At 48.7% G+C, this 24,195-nt stretch overlaps 1 protein-coding gene across 5 annotated transcripts; it reads left to right on the top strand.

Annotated features, from left to right (window-relative positions):
- The first annotated feature begins 5,340 nt into the window (after positions 1–5,340).
- NYX (nyctalopin) lies at positions 5,341–22,500 on the top strand. 5 transcript variants are annotated; one of them, XM_035316006.1, is made up of 5 exons: positions 5,341–5,642; positions 5,820–6,014; positions 9,669–11,061; positions 11,202–11,516; positions 15,073–17,467. In XM_035316006.1, the coding sequence occupies exons 4-5, from the start codon at positions 11,420–11,422 to the stop codon at positions 16,470–16,472; spliced, it is 1,497 nt and encodes a 498-aa protein (XP_035171897.1). In that variant the 5' UTR covers positions 5,341–5,642; positions 5,820–6,014; positions 9,669–11,061; positions 11,202–11,419; the 3' UTR covers positions 16,473–17,467. The 5 variants fall into 5 exon arrangements, 4 of the variants coding, with proteins under 4 accessions (XP_035171897.1, XP_035171899.1, XP_035171898.1 ...); XM_035316008.1 differs by having other exon boundaries at positions 5,341–6,014; positions 9,669–9,812; positions 10,962–11,061; XR_004747734.1 differs by lacking the exon at positions 15,073–17,467 and adding an exon at positions 22,490–22,500 and having other exon boundaries at positions 5,341–6,014; positions 11,202–12,983.
- Positions 22,501–24,195: the final 1,695 nt, after the last annotated feature.

The raw sequence follows: 24,195 nt of genomic DNA, 5'->3' as shown, positions 1-24,195 counted from the left end.
AAGAATACAGCATGGGAGGCCTCAGAAGTGTAAAAATGCTTTTCCTTAATCAAAAAGACGAGAGTCATGGAGCTTTAATAGTCTTTTTTTTTTTTTTTTTTTTTTTTTTTAACAGTTCTCAAACATTTGTGCTACATTAATTTTGATGATACAGGAGTTTTAAAGGGGCTGAATTAATCACTATTTTTTGTTAATCAAGGGACACATGGGTGATGATGTATCCTCTGTCAGAGATCTGGTAGATCCTTCTGGAAAAAAAAAATAGCACTAAAACCAGACCGAATTGACGGTGTTTAAAAAACAGAAGTGGAAAACATGCCTCAAGTCCATAAATGTTACTGTCAAACAGAAAAATGTAAAATGTGTGCTTGGTCTCTCGTGTTCTTGGAGACCTCAGCTGCGTTCAGTAAATATATCCAGTTACTAGTGGTAACTTGGATGATGCTTAAGCGTGGGGAAGAGAGGGAAGGAGGGCTGCTCAAACAAAAGGCCGACACGTGGGTGCAGCTGGGCGAGCGTGCGAGAGCTGGCTGAAGCTGCAGCCTCGCAGGGAAGGGATGAGTTAAAGCGCTGGTGGGTCACGGCACAGCTCGTTCCTTCTGGATTATGAATACCAAATGCAGAGCGTCTTTGCTTTGTTATGTTAATGGCTTCAGTACCAGGAGCCTTCGCTGGGCGCATGTGTTTTGTACAGGTGTTGGCCATCGGGCAGTGACAACACGCAGGGAAACCGTGACCTTCTTGCCCACTAGAAGAGGCTTGGCTTTGCAAAATGCAAAGCCGGGGTACGCCACTCTGTCTCCCAAACCAGACCCTAAAGAGGTGCAGTTGTTAGTACCTAGTAAGGACACAGACGGCTGAAATTTGATTTACATTTAAATCAAGCGGTGGTGCATTACCATGAGAACATTACAACCTGTATTTCCAGCGTAGTCACTCAGCCGTCACGCATAGATGCCGTCAAGTCAGGGAGAAGGAAAATCGAGGACGCCCAAAATAAATACAACAATACGCTCGCACACACTGCAGCTGTATTGCATCTTGTTTATTATATGCAGCTCTTCTTCCGCGGATCCTCCCACCCTGTTAATAAAATGTTCTGAAGGCTTCAACGTGGAAAGCTCAGCAGTTGCTGATGCAAAATGACAGCAGTAAAGTGGTTTTGATTTGCACCGCCTACAGACCAGGTCTGAAGGCTTTGTTTACAAGCTGCAAGAGTCTTTGCACAAGGCTGCGCCCAGTGTGGTGCACAGGAAATCTGGTGGTGAAACAGTATATTTAGGTGTATTAGGAAATTGAAACACATCCTAAAGACTTAGAGCACTAAGTGCTCCTTGCATAACGCTGTACTACGTTTACAAGATATCCAAGGCTGGCTCTGACTGGCTGCAAACAGACTTTTGGTGAAAAATGAAATAGAAATACAGACAGCCTGGGAGAATGTCCTCCAGATTCCTCGTAAAGACTTCGCACCAATTAGCAAAGTTAATCCCAACGTGGGTGCAGCAGGCTTTACATTAGACCGTGCAGATACTGGGACAGGACTTTGGTGTTTACAGTACCAATACCAATATTTACACAGGCTATAGGCTTGAGTGATAGGAAACAAGACTTGCCACGAGAGCAAGGGAGGTGGTATTGCTTAGAAGGGGAAGATAAACAAAGTTATTACTACCAAGAAAGTGGGAAGTCAGGGCTGTGTGGGCTGAATTTTGTCCTTATTTGGCTTGGGGGAATTATGTGATTTTATTCTATGACTCAGAGTTGTTTTTACAGCATTTGCGTCACCCAGAGAAGTTGAATCTGCATAAGGCCCAGCGTGTTCCAGGAGGGAATATTTTGTTCTGTAATGTGAACTCGCTAACACAGACTGGCAGCTTTCTTGTTTTGCTTTTTCTATTATCACCACCGCTCAGGCACAAACAGCAAGATTTCTCCGAGCTGTCAGGTTGTGTTACCACAGGCAAGCAAACGCAGCACCAGGGAAAATCCTGACACTCGGAGAGTCATTTTATAATTCAGCTAGAGTGATTTTCACTTATAGAGGGGGCTGTAAGCTTTTGGTTTGCCTCCTTCAGCCTCCGTTCGCATGTGGAAAAACACAAGCCTGTGTGCTGGTTAGGTAATTTCACTGCTTTCCTCAGTTCCACCCGGATCTGGCCTTATTTCACTTTCAGAGCCTCTCCCAGGATAAGTCATCCCATTAGAGGTGCCACAAGTTAGTCACTGCCCTGGAGTGCCTGGGGTTTTTCCATCCAGGAGGGTTGTTACGAGCTTTGGCACGCAGCGGCGTAAGGGGATGTCAGAGCTGAAAGGTGAGCTCGGGCACCGGTTTGAAGATACAGCAAATCCAAGCAAATCCAAATTTAGGGCTCTTCAGGCTGGATCGCAGGCGCTGCAGCCCTGTGATACAAAGTGCTGATCCAGTCCTGGCACGCGCTGCTTGTTTGGACGTGTCCGAGTGTTTCTGAGAAGTTATTTTCGTGCTGGCAGGCTTCGCGGCAGGTCAGGCGGTGTCTGTCCGTGCGGCTCTGCAGCTGGCACGGAGCTGTCAGAGAAGTATGATGCTGACATAAACACCCTGCTGGCTAATTTGACAGAAACGAGGTGCCGTGCCCGCACCCGACCTGGAACGCGCCGGAGGCACCGGGCAGGTGGGATTTTATTAGGGGCTGCGGGAGAGCCTCGACCTCCCTCCCGTGGCTCGGGAGCGAGTGACAGCTCAGTCAGAGCTGAAACCCTGGGCAAAACGAGGTTGTTCTTGTTGGCTTTTTGTTCTTCTTGTGGTCAGGATTTGCCAAGGAAAAGTCCTGAGACCGAGTGTAAGGTGCAGGGGTCTCGGACTGGCAGGGGAGGCACTGCTTAATCCCTGGCTCTCTGTCTCCTGTGTCCAGAGGAGAAGGAAACATGGCCAATGCGATCATCGGCTCATTAGCCGAATCCCATCAGAACCGGCCACTCCGCACATTCTTGGTGATTTAATTCCCCCATTTAATTAACTCCTCCCCTAGACACGATTAGCTCACATTAGAGACTAATTACCTGTTAATTTTCAATTTGGCCCTGACTGAGCTTTCTTGCCTCATGTCAGATTTACTCCAAAACAGCCTCTTTCATCTCTTGGTCGGGGTTTCTGTTGATCTTGCTGCCTCCTGTGCCACGTGCATGATGGCATCGTGCCGGGGTCTCCTGGAGATGCTGCCCCTTCCCCACCACTGCTGGGTCCTTCCCACCTGCCCGGGAGCTGCCAAAGGGACGTGAGTACCCAAACCAGAAATTATTTACAGCACAAAGCTTTCACCCTTGCGGCTCCTGCTCTGCCGGTGCCCACTGGCTGTGGGCCTTGAGTAGTTTTTTTTTAATCTACTGAGTGTTTGTCAAGCCAGGGGCAGGCTGGACCTGAGGGGGCTGCATGTGGCCAGGGCTGGCTGCAAGGGGAACTTTGGGCGCATGGTGCACGGGGAACGTTTCCTAGGGTCTGGTCTCTGCTCCAGAGGGTGCTTCTGCATTTTATTCATAGGATGGTACAATGCGAAATGCAGAAGCTGTCCAGGAAACAGAAGGCAATGCTTCCTCCACCACCACACCCTCTGGATGTGTTTGCAAGAGCCAGTCTGCTATTTCGGTGCATTTCTGCCACGCAAAAACCTCCTGGCATTATCTGTTAATCGTGCAGCACAGTGTCACGGTTTCGACAGGAGGGGGTGACAGTCCTCTTCTGATCCACGCCAGCCTGTAGCTCTCTGCTCTTAGGGCACTTCTTCAGAGGATGGCAGGCCGTGGGTTTACCTCTCCCCACACCACGGAAAGCGAAGACCTTGCCTCTGCTGCTGGCCAGGCGAGCGCTGCAAAGGCTGGGTGATGCCGGTACCTACAGCTGTTCCCAGGAAAGTGAGCACAGGTTTCGATGGGAAGCTTCACCCCGCGGAGGAGCTCTGGGATGTGTGGCTGCCTCAGTGAGGCTGGCAGTCGCAAAGCCCAGGGCTGCTTGGAGCATAGTTTTAAATTTTTAAATTCATCAATTCCACAACCTGCTCATTATTGTGCACTTTTCAGAATGCATCACTAAAAATCATAGCGGCAGCCCAAAGCAGCAAGATTTCCTATCCCACTTTCCTCTCTCACACCCATTGCTCTGATAGAAGAGAGTGCGGGTGGGCTGTCACCAAATGCACCCAAGCAGCTGCTGGCAGTGCTCACCAAGCACCAAGGAGGGAGAAGATGTGTTCTGGGCGTCCTGCAGGATGGAGGGATGTGTGGCCAGGGCTGTGAGCTGAGCTGCTTCAGGAGCATGGGACACGGCTGCTGCCTCAAACCATGCAGTGGTGAGCTGCAAAAGTGTGCTGTTACCTGCCAAGTGGGCAAGGAGACAAAGTATTACCTTAGAAGGTGTGTGGGAACATCATGGGAGATTAAATGATCCTGGCTTTCCTAGGTGCACGAGGTGACCCCAGGGAAGGACCAGGCTCCCTGATCTCCTGGGTTTCCTCCACCCATGCGTGCTATAGGAGCACAGGAAGGAGATGGCCTTTGGTAGCCCTTGGTGGTCCTTCAATCTGCTGTCCTGTCCTGCCCTGTGGGGCACCAGGGTGAAGGTAGGTGCAGCCAAGCATTTCCAGGCACGGTGCCACTTCCCCATCCCACACCTGCACCCGCACGTGCTGAATGTGTGTCCCCGGCACAACTTCTCAGAGGAGAAGTGTGAAAGCTCTGCTGAAATCAAAAGGAACCAATAACCATAGTAGAAAATTCTGTGTAGAATCAATTTTTTTTGAGGGCTGCGGTGTCTTGCAGAGCCCTGGTGTGATTTATTTTTAATGCTGCATGTCTAGCGCTCCTTCACCTTTCTCACAGCTCAGCTTGAGCAATGTGGTTCTGCAGCCTCAGACGTTCCCCTGCCTCTTACGTGTGGTGTTTACCTCCTCATTGTTTTCTGTTTCCCACCGTACTCACGGAGCAGATGTTTTCTGTTATAACTCAGATCGGGCACGGTAGCTCAAGCAACTTGTTGCAACACACTTGTTGCTAAAGCACAGCTGTTGCTAGCACAGCTTTTCTGACAAGAGCAAGGAGAAGTTTCCCCGCTGTTATCAGGCTCATGCAAACCCGATGCAACGTGCACAGCATCAGCGGGCAGCTCCAGCACAACCTAGAAATGGCGAAGTGCTTTGCAGGCTGCAGCTTTGCTGCTGTTGAGCAAGTGGGAGACAAAATTTCTCTGAGCTGCCAGGTGCTAGGCTTGGAGCTCGGCACCAATCTTTTCCAGGAGCGCAGCGCTCGTGTAGGAGTTATTTCCTCTGTCACTGTTGGTTCAGTGCCTCAGAAAAAGCTATTGTTTGGGCTGCCTGACTTTCTCTGTCCCTTGCCCATGGCCCATCCTTTCTCAGTGGTTCTGCACGCAGCTTACCTGCTCAGCACCACTGCAGGAAGCTGTCACTGCCGCAGGCTTCCCCGTGCCCAGTTCCTTGGCTAGGGGGGGTGAAAGGTGTCTGCGTGGCTGCTTGTTAGCTGGAGGGAGGACTCGGCCACAATGAAAAGCTTTTAGTGAGTTCTCCTGCTGTGTTTTCAGCCAAGTTCTTGATCTGGGGCTCGATCCTTCGGTGAATGCATTTCCATTTTGATTATATGCTTGGGAAGGCATGGTAAGTTCATTTAACAAATCTTCCAGATCATCTGTAAGTATAAACTGTTCTAACCTTCTGCTTAGTGTGCTGATTATTATGCTGTTGAAGTTCATTTCTGCATAGATGATTGGCTTCTTTCCTATCTGCCGGCACCTATGTTAGACAGCAGAATTATCCATGTGTGTCAATTATCAGGTAACAACGAGTGCTTTGTGTGATGGAGTGCTCCATGTTACCTGGGGCTCAGAAGCAGTAGTCAGGTGGGGAAGTACGACAGCGAGCAGAGCAAAAATTACCTAGCAGCATGGTGTCATGGCCCAGGAGAGCTTCTGCTTTGCTCCCACCAAGCGTCTGAGCTGGCTGCAGAGCAGACTCCTGATGTGGGGCCAGGTAAGTGGTGAACAAGCCCCGGGTGTCTGCTGTACGAGGGGGAGAAGGCGGCACTGATCCTGCCACATTGGTGGGAGATGTTAATCACCAGGAGGTAAATAACCTGCCTGCCGAGGCCTGGGGGGGCTGTTGGCTTCAATAACGTACGGCACGCTGTGGGTTTGTTGTAGAGAGGCTATTTCAAAAGGTGTTTGCAGGGTTGAGGAAGTGGCTTTATTAAGATGAATGGACTTGCCAGCCGCGAGGGAATTATGCAGCGTTTCCATCGGCTAACAAGGAACTGAAAGCAGTTGCTGCCGGCAGCCTGGGGAAAGCGCAGCACGAGGAGCTGAGCAGGAGAAAATCATCTCTGGGCTTGTCACACAGGATAGATATGACCCTGCAGGGCTGGGGCATGGCAGCCAGGACAAGCTGCATGAGCCCAGGCCCCCAGGCCCCGCATCCCTACATGCCATCCCTACACAGGCCATCCCTACGCAGGCATTCCAGATCTGGCACTGCTGGCCGTGGGCTGCCTCCCTGTCTGCCTGTGGGACACGAACGGCAGCTGCTCCAAGGCAGAAGCGAGAGCAGGGGAAGACGGCAGCGGCCCAGCCCCGGGTCAGGTTTCACCAGCAACCATTTGTCCCTGAAATTAAACATCTGAGCATGGCCAGCCAGTTTTAGGAAAAAGAAATGTAGTAGAGGCCAAGAGTCAGAGTGGAAAGGTGGGAGATGTAGAGTCAAGTCCTCCTCAGCTTTGGCTAATAGAGAGACAGATTCCCTCTCCCTCCCCTGGAAGGGCTGCTCTGGGTACTGCAGGGAGTGTCCCCATAACCCCAGCGATGTTCTCCCTGTGCTGCAGTACAGCAACAGGAGGTGGGAACTTGCTTCAAGGGTGGGTGGGTGCCTGTCACTGCTCCTTCCTTGCTAGGAAGTGCTATGATTGATGAGCACGAGCGGGACATGAAACTGGGTCAGATGAATGGGCTGTACCCCATGAGCTGCTGTGGCCAGGATGCTATCAGAAAACCCTTGCATCAGGCGAGAGGGTGTTGACCTTGATGGAGCCATGATCTGTCCCTGGGATAAGAAAAGCTCTTCGCTTTGTCTGCGGTCGGCCTGAGGTGTCACTGAGCAGTAGGCAGGGGTTTGGGCTGTCTGACGAGTGCTCTAGCCTGTGGTTTGCGGTGCGCTGCGTTTGCTTCAAACTCCCTACTCTAGAGTGTGCTGTTCCCTTTCAGAAGATGCTCGTGCTGCTGGCTCCGGGTTCCTGGGTCTCTGCTCGCTCCCACCACAGGGTATGGCTGTGGTGCAGCACTGCCAATGTGGGGACACAAGCTGGGGTGCAGCGTGGAAGCCCAGACCAGCACAGTGAAGGTGAAACCATGCAGTGGGCCGTGCCTTGGCCCGTAATGCCTGCCCAGGGGGCTGGCCAGGGCTTGGGCAGGGCTATGCACTCCCAGCAGAGAAATGTGATCACTCAGCAGATGCTGCCGGTGGGAATTTGGGGTTAAAAACTCCGAACTTATCTTGGGGGTGTGGCAGGTTTATGTCTGAAATGGATGACGTTCTCCACAGAAGTCCCTCAGACCCAGCAGTGATGAGGAAGGTTGGTAGGGCTGCAGGGGCACAAACGGTTCCCTGGAGGACCTCAGGAAACACAAGCAGGGATTATACAATTAGGGATTCCCTCCTAAGGTTGTTGGTGTGTGCAGGACAGGGCTGTGCATGAGACACCGCTGCTGCCATGGGAAGAGGGAAGTGGGCACCCAGCTGCGCAGGAAACCGAGGCCGGGGTTGGGTGAGGGGACACAGGGCCCTGGTGCCACCCATGGGGACAGAGGTACCACAGGTGGTGGCCAGCAGCTTGTGTAACCAGCAGCAGTGCTTGTTGGTGGGGAGCACCCTAGACCCTTAACCCACGTGAAGTTTTCAAGTGAAACACATGGAGGAGTGAGGGGGTTGGCCCTGCGAGGTGCGCCCATGGAGCTGAGCCAGGGCGTCTGGCTGGCATGTGCTGCCCAAGTGGAGTACCCTGGATTACACTCCAAATTCTTTCATTCTCCAAATTCTTTCACTGGAAGATCAGATGAGCATTGGCAGGGCAGAGGGGCAGCGGTGAGGGCTGCTCCCAGCCCCAAGACCTCACCAACCAGCCCTGAGTCACTCTCTGACAAACGTCAAGGTGTGGTTTAAAGCCTGAGTTTTTATTTATTTATTTATTTATTTATTTATTTATTTATTTATTTTATTTTTTTTTTTCAAACACAAGCCTCTTTTATCTACCCCTTAGTAGTCAAGCTTTTCTACCTAAGCAGACTGGAAACTTCTCCTCACCAGACCTCTTTCTCACGTTGCCATCTCATTTCGGCACCAAGGGTGGTCAGAAAACGAAGCTAGTGCTGCAAGGGCTGGCAGAAGGCACTGTGGTGGTGAGCCCTGCCCGAGGCGCTTGCAGAGCGATGCTCGCTGGCCAGCTGGCTGCCCGCAGCCAGAGAGTTTCCCAGAAATGGAGACCTCAGTGCTCCCTGCAGCAGCCTCCCCACCACGTTTGCACTGAGGCAATTGCATCTTCTCAGTGCTGTGGTCGGGAGGCATGCGTGGGCTCATGCGGGTCGGTGACACGTGGAAATGTGCTGCTGCGAAACTCGGAGCTGCTGCTGTGAGCGTGAGGCAGCTGGTGGGCTGTGGGTGAGAGGGCTCGTGATGGGGCAGCACATGGGCTGCTGCAGGTGCTCCTGCCTCCAGACACTGTAGCAAAGGTGTTGAGGATGGGTTTTATCACGAGGCCGGCTGCAGCTGCTGAGCCACGTAGGTTGGATGCTGATGGCAGTGCTGGTGTCAGAAGCACGTGCTGTGATGCTGCTGCGGGAGCCAGCAATACCTGTGCTGGGCTGCGTGAGGCTGCCTGCAGCAGCATCCCTCTGAGGGATGCTTCTTGCCAGCCTTCCTCCAGCTCAGCCCTGCGTGCCTGCTGGATGGTGCTTCTGCAGCATTGCTGTCCGGGCTGCTGATTTTGCAACATCCTGCCACCATCACCCCCAAATGTGACTGCTGAGGTGCATGCAGCTCTCAGTTTAACAGTCCTCTCAAGCCCCCAGGACCTGCTAATCCCCACTGCCTGTTGTATATGGTGGAGATTCTCAGTGTCCTGCTGTCTCCCCAGGAGCTGAGGATCTCACCAGCTGGCTTCAGCAAGGGTGAGGCAGCCAACAAGCCACTGCCTGCTGCAGAGAGAAGTTAGCAAATGTGTTTTGCCAAGTTCCTCATGATGCCCATCTCAGGGAGGGGGCTCTGCAGATCACAAAAGCTCAGCAGTCCTTCCTGTCCCAACCTCATCGATCCAGTGCAGCAGCCATGAAAGAAGAGCAGGGAGGCACAGGAGAGCCCACGAGACACAGCAAAACTCTGGTGCCCTGGTGCAGAGCAGCCCCTCCTTGCTTCTGATGAGCAGGTTTGTTGCTACTTGCAAACCAAACAGTGGGTCCAGCCCCTAGGGAGCTGCTGATGGATCATGCGCCAGGTTGTCCCCGAGTCCAGCATACCCTCCTTGCTGACCCACTGCCTCCACTGCCTGTCTGCATCATGGGGAAAAATGAGACAGGACTAAAGCTTTCCCGCTACCAGTTTCCTTCATGGCCCAAAAGCTCACAGTCTGCTTTCTGCAAGCAGACAGGTTGTGATTTCCTGCTGTTCTCATAGGAACCAGGACCTAAAGGGAATACACCAGCTGGTGAGTGCCCAGCCCGTGGCACTTTTGTCCCCACGAGATCTCCAGCAGCTTCAGCTCAGTGACGGTGACTGCAGTGCACCCAGGTGGGCTTTGCAAATCTCTTTCCTCCGGAGTGCAGTCAGCGGGGTGTAGAGCAAGTGGGCAGGATGGGGGTGGACCTGCAGGTGGTGGGGAGAGGCACATGAGTCCCAGCTCAGCACCCCCGGGCACGCTTCCTTTGGATAAACTCAGTGCTGTGTGGGTCAGCCCCTTCCCTCCAGCCTGTCCTACAGCACCAGCCTGTTTGGATGCTCGTTAGATGCAGGTCACTTTACAGAGGTGCCAGCCAGATGCCTTAAGACTGAGGGAAAGCCAAGACAAAGCCAAAATAATGCAGCCGGGTGCTTTAATTTGCAGGAAGAGCCAGGCAGCAGCAGACTGGTTCACAGGCGAATCTTTCCTGCTGTATCAAGCATAAATTAATCAGGTATTCCGTTTCCCGAGGGAAAAAAAAAAAGAAAAAAGAAAAAAAGCAGAATAATTCACTTAGAAATAAAGACCAGAGCCATTTTTCCCTTTGACATGTTGAACGCAATTACCTGAGGCATGGGAAGCTGAGATAACTCACTCATTCAGCCCCCACTCTCCACAGAGACTGTCATCATTCTGCCAGAAAAGGCTTTAAAAAACAATTCACCTCCTGAATGCTAAAACGGTGCCACATACCAAACCTGTCCTTACGATTTCCACGCACCAGCTGCAACATCACAAGCAAAACGCTCCCTTTGACGGGGCAGCGTTTGCTATTCTCAGGGCCATATACACCATGCAAGCTCCCTGTGTTTGCTGTCCCTTTTCCCAGTGTTTTTGGTGTCCCCTCCTTTAGCAGCAAAGCTCATTGACATCCTATTTGGAAAGCTCAATTAATTGCAACTGTAAGCCTGTGCTTGCCCCCAAATATAATCATGTTTAGGCTGCACCCTCCACTCCCACCCCCTTGGCCATTATCTAATAGGCAGTGGAGTAATGGCTTTGGGTAATGCTGTTTGAATGGCAGGAATCCAGTTCTGGGCTGTTTTATTTTATTTTTTTTTTTTATGCTGGGGGGAGTGTAGTTGGGCGGGGGGAGAAAGCACCAGTTTGGCTTGTCTGCAATCCCTGTTTTGCTTTCGGAGCTTTAGAGGACAGACATATTCTTCCATCTCCACTAATCCCCCTCTGATACTGAGGATTTTCCTGCCATTAAATGATAGCTTGCGAGAAAAAAAAAAATGCCAACTTTCCAGAGGCAGACCCGTGCAGCTAATGGCAGCCTTGTGAGCAGGAGGGAGGACACAACCACTGCCTGGCCAGGTAAGTGAGCTACCTAGATACTTTCTGCTGGGAATTTTAGTTTGGGCTGCTCGGTGCCAGTCTGGTGATGCTCTGCACCAGCACCTCTTGCCTGGGGAGGCGGCCAGTCCCTGACCATTGGCGATCTTTTCCCACCTCAGATAGGAGCACGCCATCAGCACAGGTGGCAGGAAGGATGTGGACCACCTCGTGAAAAAGATCAGCAAAAAGCTGCAGGATTCACTGAGAAGCTCGGTGGTGGAAGGAAGGCGCTCAGCAGGAAGGCACAGATTGCTGGGGACTGCATCGGTTCAAAACCGTGTGTGAGAGGATCTTCTTTCTAAACATAAACCTTGCTATGGGAAAATGATGCAGGCAAATGACAGAGGCTGAAACCTGCCTCTGCTCTTCCTGTGTGCTTTTAGATCCCTCAAGTTTTCCTGCCAGACTTGAAATGCCACTAGTGAATAATCAAGGTAATGTTTGCCATCATTTTAAATGGTGAGTAGTACTCTTATTCTGCATTACCCAGTAGTGGGTTAGACAGGTTGTTCTTAAAGGTGTAGGTTAGATACTCAATTATTGCAGTCATTGACTCTTCATCCTTCTAAAATCTCTGCAATTATTTTTTTTTTTAGTCTCTCACTCTTCCTTTCAAATACCGAATTAGTGTATTATGTAAAAGAGCAAAAGAGATAATCCCCGGGTGGACTTTTGTTTATTCGTTAATCTCACTAATATTTTTTACCTTAATGCTTTTTTTTTTTTTTTTTTTTTTTTTTTTTTTTAACACACATCTCATCTGCACACCTCTGTGCCAATGAATTGGAGGCACTGTCCAGCTGCTGCCCTGCCTGCCACGGTGTTAAAAGCAAAGAGCATCCTTTTTGGGGAAATAATAAGAAAGGCGAGGCAGGAATGTTTCAAGCTGTGTTGGTCAGAGGAGATCCGACCAACAATGGAGACCTGATCTCCTGTGCTCTGAGCAGCAGCTTTGTCTGAGGGTTTGATGGGGTTCAGACAGAGGATTTGGGTAGACTTTCGTTGCAAGAAAAAGAGGGAGAATGCCACAAAAAGTTGCTGCCAAGGGGCTCCTCTGAACTCCCGTTGCCAGGGGGTGTCTTCTAGTTGGTAGGTCCTTATGGTCTTGCTTTTCATGTACTGCACAGTGCAAGGAGCTACATTTGTAGATAGAGATCTTAAACCTGTGCTGTGAAATGCCACTAGAAGGCCTAGATTTGGCTCTAATATACCTTGATAAAGAGAACAGGCTGGAAAATGGCTTGGGTGCACACTTTATCAATCTATTAGGGAGCAAACAGGGAGTGAAAGGAGAGGATTTTGCTCATTTCTGCACTGCACACAGTGCACATAGCCACTGGGGGAGGTCTGCTCCAAAGGCGAGAGGCATGACCAAGGTTGGGGCAGATGTAACTAAACATTGATCTTGCTTGGCATAGCCTCACCTATAGAACAGCCTATGTACATAAATCCCGCTGGATGTCATCCTGAGCCTGTGAAAGCCTCTCGTTCCAGAAGCAGTACTTCCATCAGTCATTTGCAGACAGCCACCTCCAGCCAAACATTTGTGAACAGGCAAATCCTTAATCTGTCTGGACCTCAGTTTATGTAACTGCGTATCAAAAACAACACATGCCCCTGTTTGCACGCAGCAACATGGAATGGTGCAAAGGGCAGCCAAAGACAAGGCCCCTGTGCAAAGCCAGAGCCATCTGAGGTTTGTTGTCCCCTCTCTTGGCCTTAGGTTCTTCATCTATTGCCTACCTGGGGTGCTGCATGAAGGGAACTTTCCTGTAGCTGCAGATCAGGAATAAGAAGAATGGGTCAGGAGAAAGGAGAAGAACATATAAACAATCAAGCAACGACAACCTGCATAAAATCCTTTCCACCTCTCAAAGTCCTTCATTGTTGTTTATTCTTGAGTGTCACTCTTTTGCTAATTCTCTGGTCACGATAGCATCGCCAGGCTTGGTGAGACCTGAATTTCAACAGAAGCCAGAGCTAAAGTCCTTCTGGGTTGCTCCCTCCACATATTTAGATCTGCCTTCCACACTCGGTGGCCAGGACAGTTCGACCAGACCCAGGCTGGGAGGCTGCTGTGTTGACATGCCATCAGCGGGGACCTGCGAGGCAGCTGGTTTCACAGGTCTCATGCTTGAAGAAGCCACAGGCACTGCAAACTCACAAATACCATACCACGCATGTTGCTTTCAAAAAGGATGGAGGAAGGGCAGAGCAAATGCGGTTCAAACTGTCATTTGGTCTGTGCATGAAAGCCTCAGATGCTGTGAGAATAATAGATCCATGTTTGCTGATCCTTCCTGGCACATCAGCTCACAAGTCTGTCCTAATAAGAATCCCCTTAGGAATGCAGCTGTAGTGAGCAGTCACTGTGCTGCACAGCAGTGGGGAGAGGTGGTCCTGCTGCCGGGAGCATCCCTCCAGACAGCAAGCCAGAACATGAGGGAGAACCCCTTCCTTGTCCTTCAGCCTCTGGGGCTCACCAAGCACATGGCAGAGTTCCTGTGGTCCCAGCAATGCTGTTAATAAAGCTGGCTGGAGGTAAAGATGGTAAAAAATAGGAAAGGCTTGTGCTTGTGTGGGAGCCAGCAAACAGCAGCAGCAGAAAAATCATGCAGTAGCTATACCACTGTTTCCTGCTAATGACTGCACGGAGAGGTTGCTGGTGTGACTGCATTTCAGTGAGAAGCAGGTAGGATGCGCCTTTGAGAGCAGTTACAAAATGAGATCTGTATTCTGTTCCTGCTCTCTAATGAGTTTATTTCTTAGGCATCTGGTTGCCTAGTTTTTTTTTTTTTTTTTTTTTTTTTTTTTTTTCTCCTTTAGTATTTATTTATTTATTTATTTATTTTTCCCCACAAAAATGCCTGTCTGTGCAGGCTGATGTCTCCTATTCCTTTCGTTCTTCTCTGATTTGTCCCCAAGAGCTTTCACCTTCTCTTCCTTGTTGGACATCTGCCTGCTTGGGACTAACTTGAAAAGAAACCACAGTACCCACACACCTCCCAGGTGTCAGGCTGATAAAATGACCAAGTGGCTGATCCCATCAAGCCTAAGATACTGTGGTGACTGTCTTGAGAATTGGCAAACCAGTAGAAACTGTGCTGGAGGGTGCAGAGTATCTCATTTGTGATGAGATCACTAAGAAAACACCTGAACAATACTCCTGAATTTGTCTTTCCTCATGTCTGTCTACTGAAACATGGCAGGAATGTGTTTTTAAACGCTGTACAGCACCCATAGCGGCTGACAGTTCCCCTTACAGTGCTGCACCAACTCATGGTTTTGGTGGAAAAATGCTAGACTTTAGGAACAAAGAAAAGAAAGAAGCAAAAAGCGTGAATATTGACTTGCCCCAGGGAACTAACTGATCTCCCCTGCCCGCTGCTGGGACAAACATATGCTGCCTTCCTCTCTTCCCCACACAGAAATGCTGCAACCCACACACAGCTAATGACCATCACACCATCTTCCCCTGGCCAAATCCTATCCCATCAGCTTTTGGAGACCAGTCATGAAGATGCTGAAAAATGACAGAATCACAGAGTGGCTGAGGTTGGAAGAGACCCTCAGAGGTCATCTGCTCCAAGCCCTGCTCAAGCAGGGCCAGTTGGAACAGGTTGCCCAGGACCATGTCCAAGTGGCTTTTGAAGATCTCCAAGGAGGAGACCTCACAACCTGTCTGGGCAACTTGTTCCATCTAGTCTAGATGATTTCCCCCCTTAGGGAGAGAAACTCTTCAGAAAGAATGGTGTAGGGACCTGACATTTTCTCAGAGGGTCTATAAAACTCCAGCAGATGTCTAGGAATCGCTTACAAGGGCTTCTTGGTCAGCATGGACATATGAGTAGCGAGAGACAATTAGCCTGGCTAGAAGGGAGGCAGAGACAGCACAATCTTTCTTCTGTCACGAGTAACACATTTACTAATGATGTATCCTGTTTTTCTCCTCCCACACCTCCATGGGGTCGGTGTGCTCCTCTCTGGCAGTGATCCTCTGGGTGCCCCATGCCCAAGCGGTGTGGGCCTGCGTGCGGTCCTGCCCGGCCAGCTGTGTGTGCACCCAGGAGCGGAGCTGCTCTGTCCTCTGTGACCGTGCCGGCCTGGGGCAGATCCCCAGCGAGTTCCCTTGCGAAGCCTCCTCCATCAACCTGGATAAAAACAGCATCAAGTTTCTCTCAGAGAGGGCCTTTGGGACTTTGCCTTCTCTCAAATCCCTGTCCCTCAACCACAACAACATCTCCTTCATCACCCCAGGGGCTTTCAAGGGGCTGCCCAGCCTGACTGAGCTGAAGATGGCCCACAACGAGTACATCCGCTACCTCCACACGCGGACTTTCACTGCCCTCAGGCGGCTGGTCAAGCTGGACCTGGCGGACTGCAACCTCTTCAACATCCCAGACAGAATCTTCATCGAGCTGCCTGCCCTGCAGGAGCTCCTCTGCTTCCAGAACAACTTCCGAAGGATCCCAGGTGCCATAAGGGGCATGGAGAATCTGACCCACATCTACCTGGAGAGAAACAGGATCGAAGCGGTCGCCTACAACTCCCTGCAGGGCCTGATCAAGCTGAAATACCTGAATCTGCAGGACAACAGGATAAATGTCATCCACGAGCGAGCTTTTCAGGGCTGCCGGAAGATGGAGTACCTGTACCTGAATGACAACTTGATCAGTGAGCTTCCAGAAAACTCCTTCGACGGCCTGAGGCGCCTGAAAATGCTCAACCTGGGGGGGAATTTCCTCAGGAATGTTTCCAACACCTGGTTCCGGGACCTGGTGGAGCTGGAGGTCCTGTACCTGGACCGCAACAGGATCAGCTACATCGAGGAGGGGGCTTTTGAGAACCTCACCAGCCTGGTCTCCTTGCACTTGAACAGCAACAACCTGACAACCCTGCCCTTTTCTGTCTTCCAGCCGGTGTACTTCCTGGGGCGGCTGTACCTCTTCCGCAACCCCTGGGAGTGCGACTGCCGCATCGAGTGGCTGAAGGAGTGGATGGAGAGCTATGGGCTCGTCAGGGATATCCCCTGTGCCTCCCCGTCCTCGGTAGCTGGGATTGACCTGATGGATGTGCTCTATGACAGATCACCGGAAGGTTACTGTCTCGACCCGGTGGAGCTAAACGTCACGTCCGACAGCCCGACCCCAAGCGGAGAGCCTTTCTCTACCACGGAGAGCAAGTTCAACAGCCTTATCTCTAAACTCTTGCTCCAGATGGGCCTTCCTGAAGAGGTGTCAAACACCACCGAGGTCTTCAGTAACACCACGCAGCTGGATGGACTGGCTGATGGGGTTTCTTCTGGGGCAGGGGAAGATGGCCGCAATGCTGCTGCCTTCTCTTTTCAGCTCTCAGCACTTCTTACGGTGGTTGTTTTCCAGAGCAAGTAGTCCAAGGGCTGCCTGGAGCATGGATCCTGCTTAAGCATTTAGTCCCTGTCCCTACCTAGCCCTGGGCACCACCCGGGACAGCTACACCAGCTCTTGCAAAAAGGAGAACGGCATCTGGGGAGGGTCTGGGGGAAAGACAGCGTGTTGGCTGAGACCTCAGACAGGGTTTTTATCCTCTCTCCCCCTGCTACCCTGGCATATCTGCAGGAAAACCAGAGAGACACGTTTTCATTAAAACAGTTTTCTCAGAGGAAAAGCTATTTCAATACAACAGTGTACTCATTAATGACCGTTTCAAATGTGTTCTTATTTTTCAACAAAGATATTGTTTCAAGGAGTATATTGTTTTTATTTATAGATTATTTCACGGCCTGGCAGCTGGAGCAGAATATGATGAATGCAGCCAAGCTGTACAAAATATTTTACGTTTCTACCACCAATGTATATCACATGGCATGTCATATTATACAATGCTAACCAACCATGCAGTCATTTTCTTTTAAATGACATCTTATACGTTTTGTTGTTGAAATCTTTAATGAAAGCTGCTACTCTGACCAGAAGGATTTATATTTTCTATATTAGAACACATTAACAGAATAATTTGGTATTTTTCTCTCAAAAATAAATTAGTTGCTAAAGAAGATTTTATTTTGAGATCCTTGAATTACTCCAGAATTCTTTTTGAAGGCTACTCAGTGGGTACACATGAATGCCCCTCTAATAGTCTAGAGCAAATGGCAAGGTGTTTATTACAGCACAAAGAACAGAAATGTTGACTTAGAAAGTGGCAGTGCTTACATCTGTGTTAAGTAGCAATGCTTCAAAAACAAGGAGATTATATAGAAATACACCTGTGTGATATTTTAATTAAATCCTTATACATAGCTTATCATACTGTGGTGTACATGTTCATATGAAACTATATGACATATACAATCTTTTATTACTGCTAAAATGTCATGTAATGAAAATAAAACTGGAAATGAGTTAAAGCAACTCTTTCAAACATTTCCTTAACACCCCCCACCTTTTTTTTTTCCCCCATCCTCACCTTTTCATGAACAATTCAACAGGAACATGAGCTCCAAAGATGTTGAAAGCCCCCATGGTCCGGCAGTCCTAGGCATCAGCCATTTCTGACTCACAGCAAGTTTTATTTGCCTGCTGAGAACAAAAAGGGCCACGGCAAGCCCGTGAACGCTATTTAACCCAGCGTCTGTGGGTGAGAAGCTGGTGCATGGCGCGTCCAGCCTGGACTTCCCCAGCCCCTGCCCCTTCTCCAGTCACGCCCTGGTGACTGCCAAAAACACGTGCAAAGGAGAGGGCAGCTGAAGGTAGACTTTGGGCTTTGAGCAGATGAAAAGTGTTGGGTAACAGAAGTTCAGTGCTTCTGTGCTGCATTAAATCTGTGATATTCTGGCAAAAAGGGCTCAGTGCTGCAGCAAAGATGCCTTGGGTCAGGTCTGTTACCTTCTGCCAGGCCAGAGCAGCCGCGACCAGCAGACGATGACCTCAGCCTCAGGCAGAGCCAGTATCTGAGCATGTCGGGTGAACAACCCCACAAAATATCCTGCAGCCCCTGCAGCAAACTGAGGTGGTGAAAGCTAACACAAGCCCTCACAAAATGACCACACATTCCTAATCTGCTGGAGCAGCTGCTTCGTGAAACATGGCACTCACCACCCCTGCCCCCCCCCACCTCCTTTTTTTTTCCCCCATCAAGCTGTGCCTGTGCATTTTGCCAGCAAAAAGGCAGCACCTCCAGTGGCTTCAGGACACATTCGTGTGTGCAGCCTGGTTTGGTGGGCAGCATCCTGTCCAAAAAGATCTACTGCTTGGTAATTAGCACCAGCAATTTCTAAGTACAGAGAAAAACACGCGTTCCTTGTTGTGAAGGCTCCCCAAGCTATCTGTAGCTAGACCACATTTTTTTCTCCAGTGAAGAAGGATGCCAGATGGTTTGATAAATGCCTGTTTGACCTGTTCCATGAACTAAATTCAATGAGTTTGGATTTCCAGGCTATTTATGAATCCATTAATCTTCTTAAATGCTAAATTCATCTGTGTATTATAAAAGGTTGTTTTTCAAACCCAGTGCAGCCAAATGCTGTAGAAGCGCATTATGTTAAGGATGCCTTTACAGGAGCAGTATTTCATCCTGTCAGGAAAGGTTTATCAATAGGTTTGACACAGATGGTAGAACACTGGGCACAAAAGGTCATATTTCACTTCCCATAGGACGGATGCCTAACGAGTTTTTATAACCCACGCTTTCATTCTTTGTGCTGGAATACATCAAAGCTGAAGATTGTTTTACTGAGTAATGGCTACAGCATGGCCTTCAAGTTAATTATTGCTTCAAAGATGCTGCTTCTTTATCCACAAGAATGGCAGATTAGATCTGAACGTGAAACATCTCAAAATGTGGGTTTTAGCAGAGATTGCGCTGTGAGGTGAAGGACAAGGAGACTGTGCGTGATATTTTGCTTCACAACAACCAGGTCTAGAACTGTACAATTCTGGGACAATGGCCTTGGGCATTGGTAACTTGAACATATCATGCAGTCAAATACCCTGAGTGCTTGGCCCCGAAAGCTTCTCCCTGTGGTGCTGTAATACAGCCGTGGCTGCTGAGGAACTGCGTGCTGCATGTAATGGGCTTTCAGTTTCCCCCCAGCGATGGGGGCAAACCTCGCTCCCTCCAGCTCTGAAACCCCATTCATACCTCTGAGCCCTGGGAAGATCAGCAGTGTGTGTTCCTAATGGTATGGGGCATCTGGCACGTGAGGGCTCCAGCTCCATCAGCAGAAGTGTGTGTCTGTGCATAGTGATGGCTTTCCTCCCCTCTCCTCCATCTCGCTCCTTCCCCATGCTCTCTGTGCTCAGCTCAGGCATCATCTTTGGCCTGCGCTTACCCAGGACAGACTCCTGGGCAGGACAGCAAAGTATTGCTGCTCAAAACACTGAGAGGACTGCCAGCACCATGGAAGCTTGGCCAGACTGCAAGTGCCCACTTCATTCTTTCACGAACCCAGTTTCACAGCTCTGGAAGTCCTCTCAGGTGCCCATATCCATATCCAGGAGCAGAAGGGAGAAATCAGAAGTGCAAGGAGTGCTTCATCCCTGCTCAGGACCACATCATCTGGCATACACCCTGATGCTACTCCTACAGAAGCACATGGACATGGAAGGGACATGACACAGTCACCCTCACATCCTACTAATGGCCTGACAGCTATGGGGCAAGCATTTTGTGATGGGACTCAGCACGTCAGTTGAGGGTTGGACTTGGAGGCCTTTGAAGGTCTTTTCCAGCCTAGATGATTCTATGATTCATTGGTATTTGCTCGAATGTCTTCCAGCTGTGCAATTCTGTACTGAAAAGCACCACAGGGAGTCTTACTGCATTCCTTTCAGCAAGCAATTGAAACGTACCGCTTCATTAGGGAAGGGAGAGGGCTACCTCTGGCTGCAACAGAGCTGGTGTTTTCCTGCAACCTACCTGAAGTGAAGATAGACCTGTTGCAAACACATCACCTGTTTGCCTTTTACTGGAACATTTGAGAAATGATCTTATATATGAGATGACGTGATTCTGTGCAGGTAAGGAAGGACACTTGTAGCTCTCATCCATGACATCCTTTCAGTAGAGTCCCAGTTCACAAAATCATTGGCCTACACAGAGCCTGCATCCCTGACCCAGGCAGGAAGAGAAATACTTCCTCTGGGCAGAATCTGGAGCAGTTGATAGGAAATCTTCCAAGAGTTTTTGCCCAGTATTGGGATGCACCTCCTGGCTGAGGCTTGTTCAGAGAGTTCCCAGTCTAAAGTGTTTGGTATCCTGGGAGAAGAAATTTGTTTTAATGCATGGTACTTATTAATAAATGCAGTGTTTATCTCTGGTGCTACTGTTTTTATATGCTGCAGCCAGTTGCTATTAAATTAGAAGGGAGAAGTGGTCAAAGTAAACACACAAAAAAAGAAATGACTTGGTGTTGGATATTAGCTCATGGTCTTGATATTCTGTAGTTTCTACCTCTATGTTGCGTTCCTTGGGATCAAACTAGGTCTTTAACATTAACACTGGCTTTATGTCATGAATTCATTAGCTATTCTGCTTATCGTGTGGAGTCTTACCATGCTTTCCTGCTTTAGAAACAGATATGAAGTCCTGGACAAGAAGAATCACTGTATATAAAGATTGCTAGAATGGCAGAAAATGCCATCCAGCTGAGACTGGAGCTTCAGCGTCAATTTTGAAGTGGGTGTTTAGCTAATTGGGCATTTAATGAAGTGGGTATTTAGCTAATTTTTCACTTTATGACATTTCACTGTTAGCTCTTAAAAAATTAAATCTTGAAATTGTTGAGTTTTCCTTTGATAGTTTTTGTGGTCACAGGCTCAGGAGGAACCAAATCAACTGAGATAAAGCTTTTTACTCCAGAAAATCGCTGTTCCTCCTTTGCAGGGTGTGAAGTCTTGCAAGAAAATAGCCTGTCATGATCCCCCCTGCTCTAGTGTGAACCTCATGTGATGGGGCTAGTTTGGGCAAGAAAAAAATACTTCCTAGTTGCATCAAGCATACCTTTCTAATCTCAATATATAAAATAAGAAAGATCTAAGAGAAACTGTATCAAGGGACACTACTGAGTGGGTAGCTGTTGGAAAAGTCTGGTGTTAATTTTAGATGTTACACTGCAAAGAAACAACTGTGGGTAAGAACCTAAACACACACAAGACCAGCATCAGAAGTCCTTGTCTTGGGGCAAAGCTCGTCTTCTAAATTCCCATCTCTAATATAGAGAGCAACACAAAGATGACAAATATTAGCTGTTTCTGGACAGAGTAGATCTTGCCCAACGCCTACTTTTCTTGACCCCGTGGTTAGTTGAACCAGTCAGATCTTGTACTGTGTGGTTACTTTTAGCCTTCAATGTGAAAAGTTCATTACTTCTGCAGTTTTTCTTACCTTTGACCTTCACCACATCCTTTGATTTTTGTTATACTTCCCTCTTCATTTCTCTCTCTTTTAAATACTGATATAAAGTCTTATTTTGTACAGTATGAAGCTTATATTCCTTATGAAGAAACCCAAGGCATTTTAAAAGGGCTTAAAACTTCCATTAGTCTTACTATACTTACCCATGGCACAGTTTACTTTGTCTGCACATCCAGTTTCTTCGCTTTTTAGATGAAGAGCTAATTTCATTTAGTGCTTGTTCAGCTTCTACAACTGGGGTGGGGAAAGATCACCTATGCTGGGAACCTTGTGATGTGGCTACAGGTTTGCACTGAGACTAACTTAAGCTGCCCTTCTTCTGCCCCCCACAAGCCATCTCTTACTCCTGTTGCAAACTGCTTGTTCCTCTTCTGAGCCAAAACTTGCTGGTGCCTTTGCTGTGCCGCTGCAGTAGGGCTGTGCTTGAAGCTGGATCGCTGAAATGTTGCACTTAAAAGCCACATCCGCCCCCTCAGCCTTGTTTTGATGGCTAGGAGACCAGCTGTTTCCCCTAAACTTTTATGAGTCAGGTTGGACAGAAATGGGTTAAGCTAAGGGTAATAATCAGAAAATGTAATTGTTGAATCTGAAAGGGCAACGATCTAAATGGGAAAGACTCTACTGAATTGCTGGTTTGGACCAGGTGATTTACTCAAGCCAGCATGGGTCTGGTGCAAAGGTGCAGGGATAGGTATTTTTTTTTTTTTTCAGGACCCAAATGAATTAACAGTTGAATTTAAGTAGTGCTTCAGTAAAAGAGGCCCTATGCCCTAGTTTAAGACACCGTAAAAATGCTCTTATTCTAGGACTTTTATTATTATTAGCTCTACTTACTGCAACCAGATTGTTTTGAAGATTACATTTTTACAGCTCTTCTACCTCCTCCTGCATCTTCCCTGCAACAGCACGTTGGCAGTCTTTGGGTTGGTTAAAGCACTTACGTGCTCTCATTAAAAAGAGGAAGTAATCAGCTAACAACTGACTACGGGGAGTTATCTGGCTTCAGCTGGAACAGGGTCAAGTTTTTAAACCATGCCCTGGTCTGATAAAAAGGGAGAGGGCACTTCTGAACAAGGACACAGAGATGTGGTCATCTGGATCATCAACCCAGTGCAGCCCTGACCTGCACTGCACCGAAGGATGTGGAGGTCTCAGCAGGGGCCCTATTTGCCCTCTTTCCTGGGCTAGCACGAGCGTTTGCACAGCTGTGTGACAGTGGGATTAGGAACTGCTGCCCCTTGCTGTGTTTTGGACAAAACCAGTTTCCCGAGCTGGGGAATGAGAAAGGGCTGCCCCCATCATTACTGATGGGGATGGATGGTAGAGATCCATGGACAGTCTGGATCCACAGACAGCACTGCTCCACAGCAGCATGGATTTCAGCATGGATGCAGACCTCACAGCTCTGAAAGTCTTGTCAATGAGTGCTGAGGTGAGGGCTGCACCAGCCAGCCTTGAATCCCCATAACTGTTGCTCCTCACAGCCCTGTGCCTCACCTCTGCTTGTGAGACTGCAGCAGACTTGTGTTTGCCTCCGTCTATACTCTCTATAAGATGTCTTTCTCTGAAACTTACTTTATTACCTACAGAAAGGACACAGACTGTAGTCCTGCAGAGGCCCTGATTTTTGTTACAGTGAGAACATGAGCTTGTAATTCATGAAGAGCCATTGGCTCTGCATGGTTTACGATGCACTCTTACACCCAGGAGAGGAGAAAGCTAGGACCACACTTACTCCTCTTTTACATGCTGCTTCCTCTGATGTGAGGGGCTTTCAAGCTGGCAAGAACATGAAAGAGATCTCAAGAAACTTCTGTTTACTGGTGAGACTCCAGGGCCAGCACTGGCTTTGTGTGCCACAGTGTCAGCAAGTGAAGTGTGCTTCTGAAAGGAGGAAAATAATAGTGATGCCTGTTGGTACACAAGGAAATGCCATTTGTACAGCAGCTGCTACAGTGATGAAGTGTCTGTTGTCGTCTGCATAGGTATGCTGCAAGCAAGGAAACACTGAGTGCCTGGTGGGGCGAGGATCTGCTGAACTTTCAGCAAGCTATGTCATGCCAGCAGGTGTGAAAATACACATAGATAGCTCCTTGGGGTGTTAGTTCTGGACTTTTAATTATGAAAACAAAGCTGAGTGCACAGTGCCAGGAATAAACAAATGGGCAAATGTGATAAATAGCTGATAAAGGACAACTAGCTGTGTGCATATAAATTGAGATGAAGTTGGCTGCAGCATTTCCTCACCGTGCAGAATGATGTCTCAATGTGGTGTGCTCTGACAATGAGATATATATCACACCCTATGTGGACAGTGGCTTTCTTGGTGTGAGGCCTGGCAGAGATGCAGAAAGCAGAGCATAGAAATAGATGCTAAACTTGCAATCAGATAAAGTTTGTTGCAAATGCCTGTGCTGAAGCAGGTGACAGATTATTTTGATAGGCAAAAAGTAATGGTGAAATTTGCATTTGCAGAACTTTCTTAGGCCAGCAGAGCTTAAAGTAGGCTGTGATGAATTCCAAATTATTTGAAAGCCAGGTAATTTGGAACAATGTGATATGTAAAATAGATGTTGACATATGTAAGCTAATACATATCAGATGATAGAACATATGCTGCTCACAGGCATGGCTGTGCTGCTGAGGAAAGAAACCTCCTGTTTCTGTATTGCTGTAAAGGGTTGTTATATCAATAGTCAAGAACCAAACAAAATGCTGTAA

Source organism: Oxyura jamaicensis, chromosome 1 (genome assembly GCF_011077185.1).
Source record: "Oxyura jamaicensis isolate SHBP4307 breed ruddy duck chromosome 1, BPBGC_Ojam_1.0, whole genome shotgun sequence".
Lineage (NCBI taxonomy): Eukaryota > Metazoa > Chordata > Aves > Anseriformes > Anatidae > Oxyura > Oxyura jamaicensis.
The sequence above is the reverse complement of the archived record's forward strand: the minus strand, read 5'-3'. Positions and strand labels throughout refer to the sequence as shown.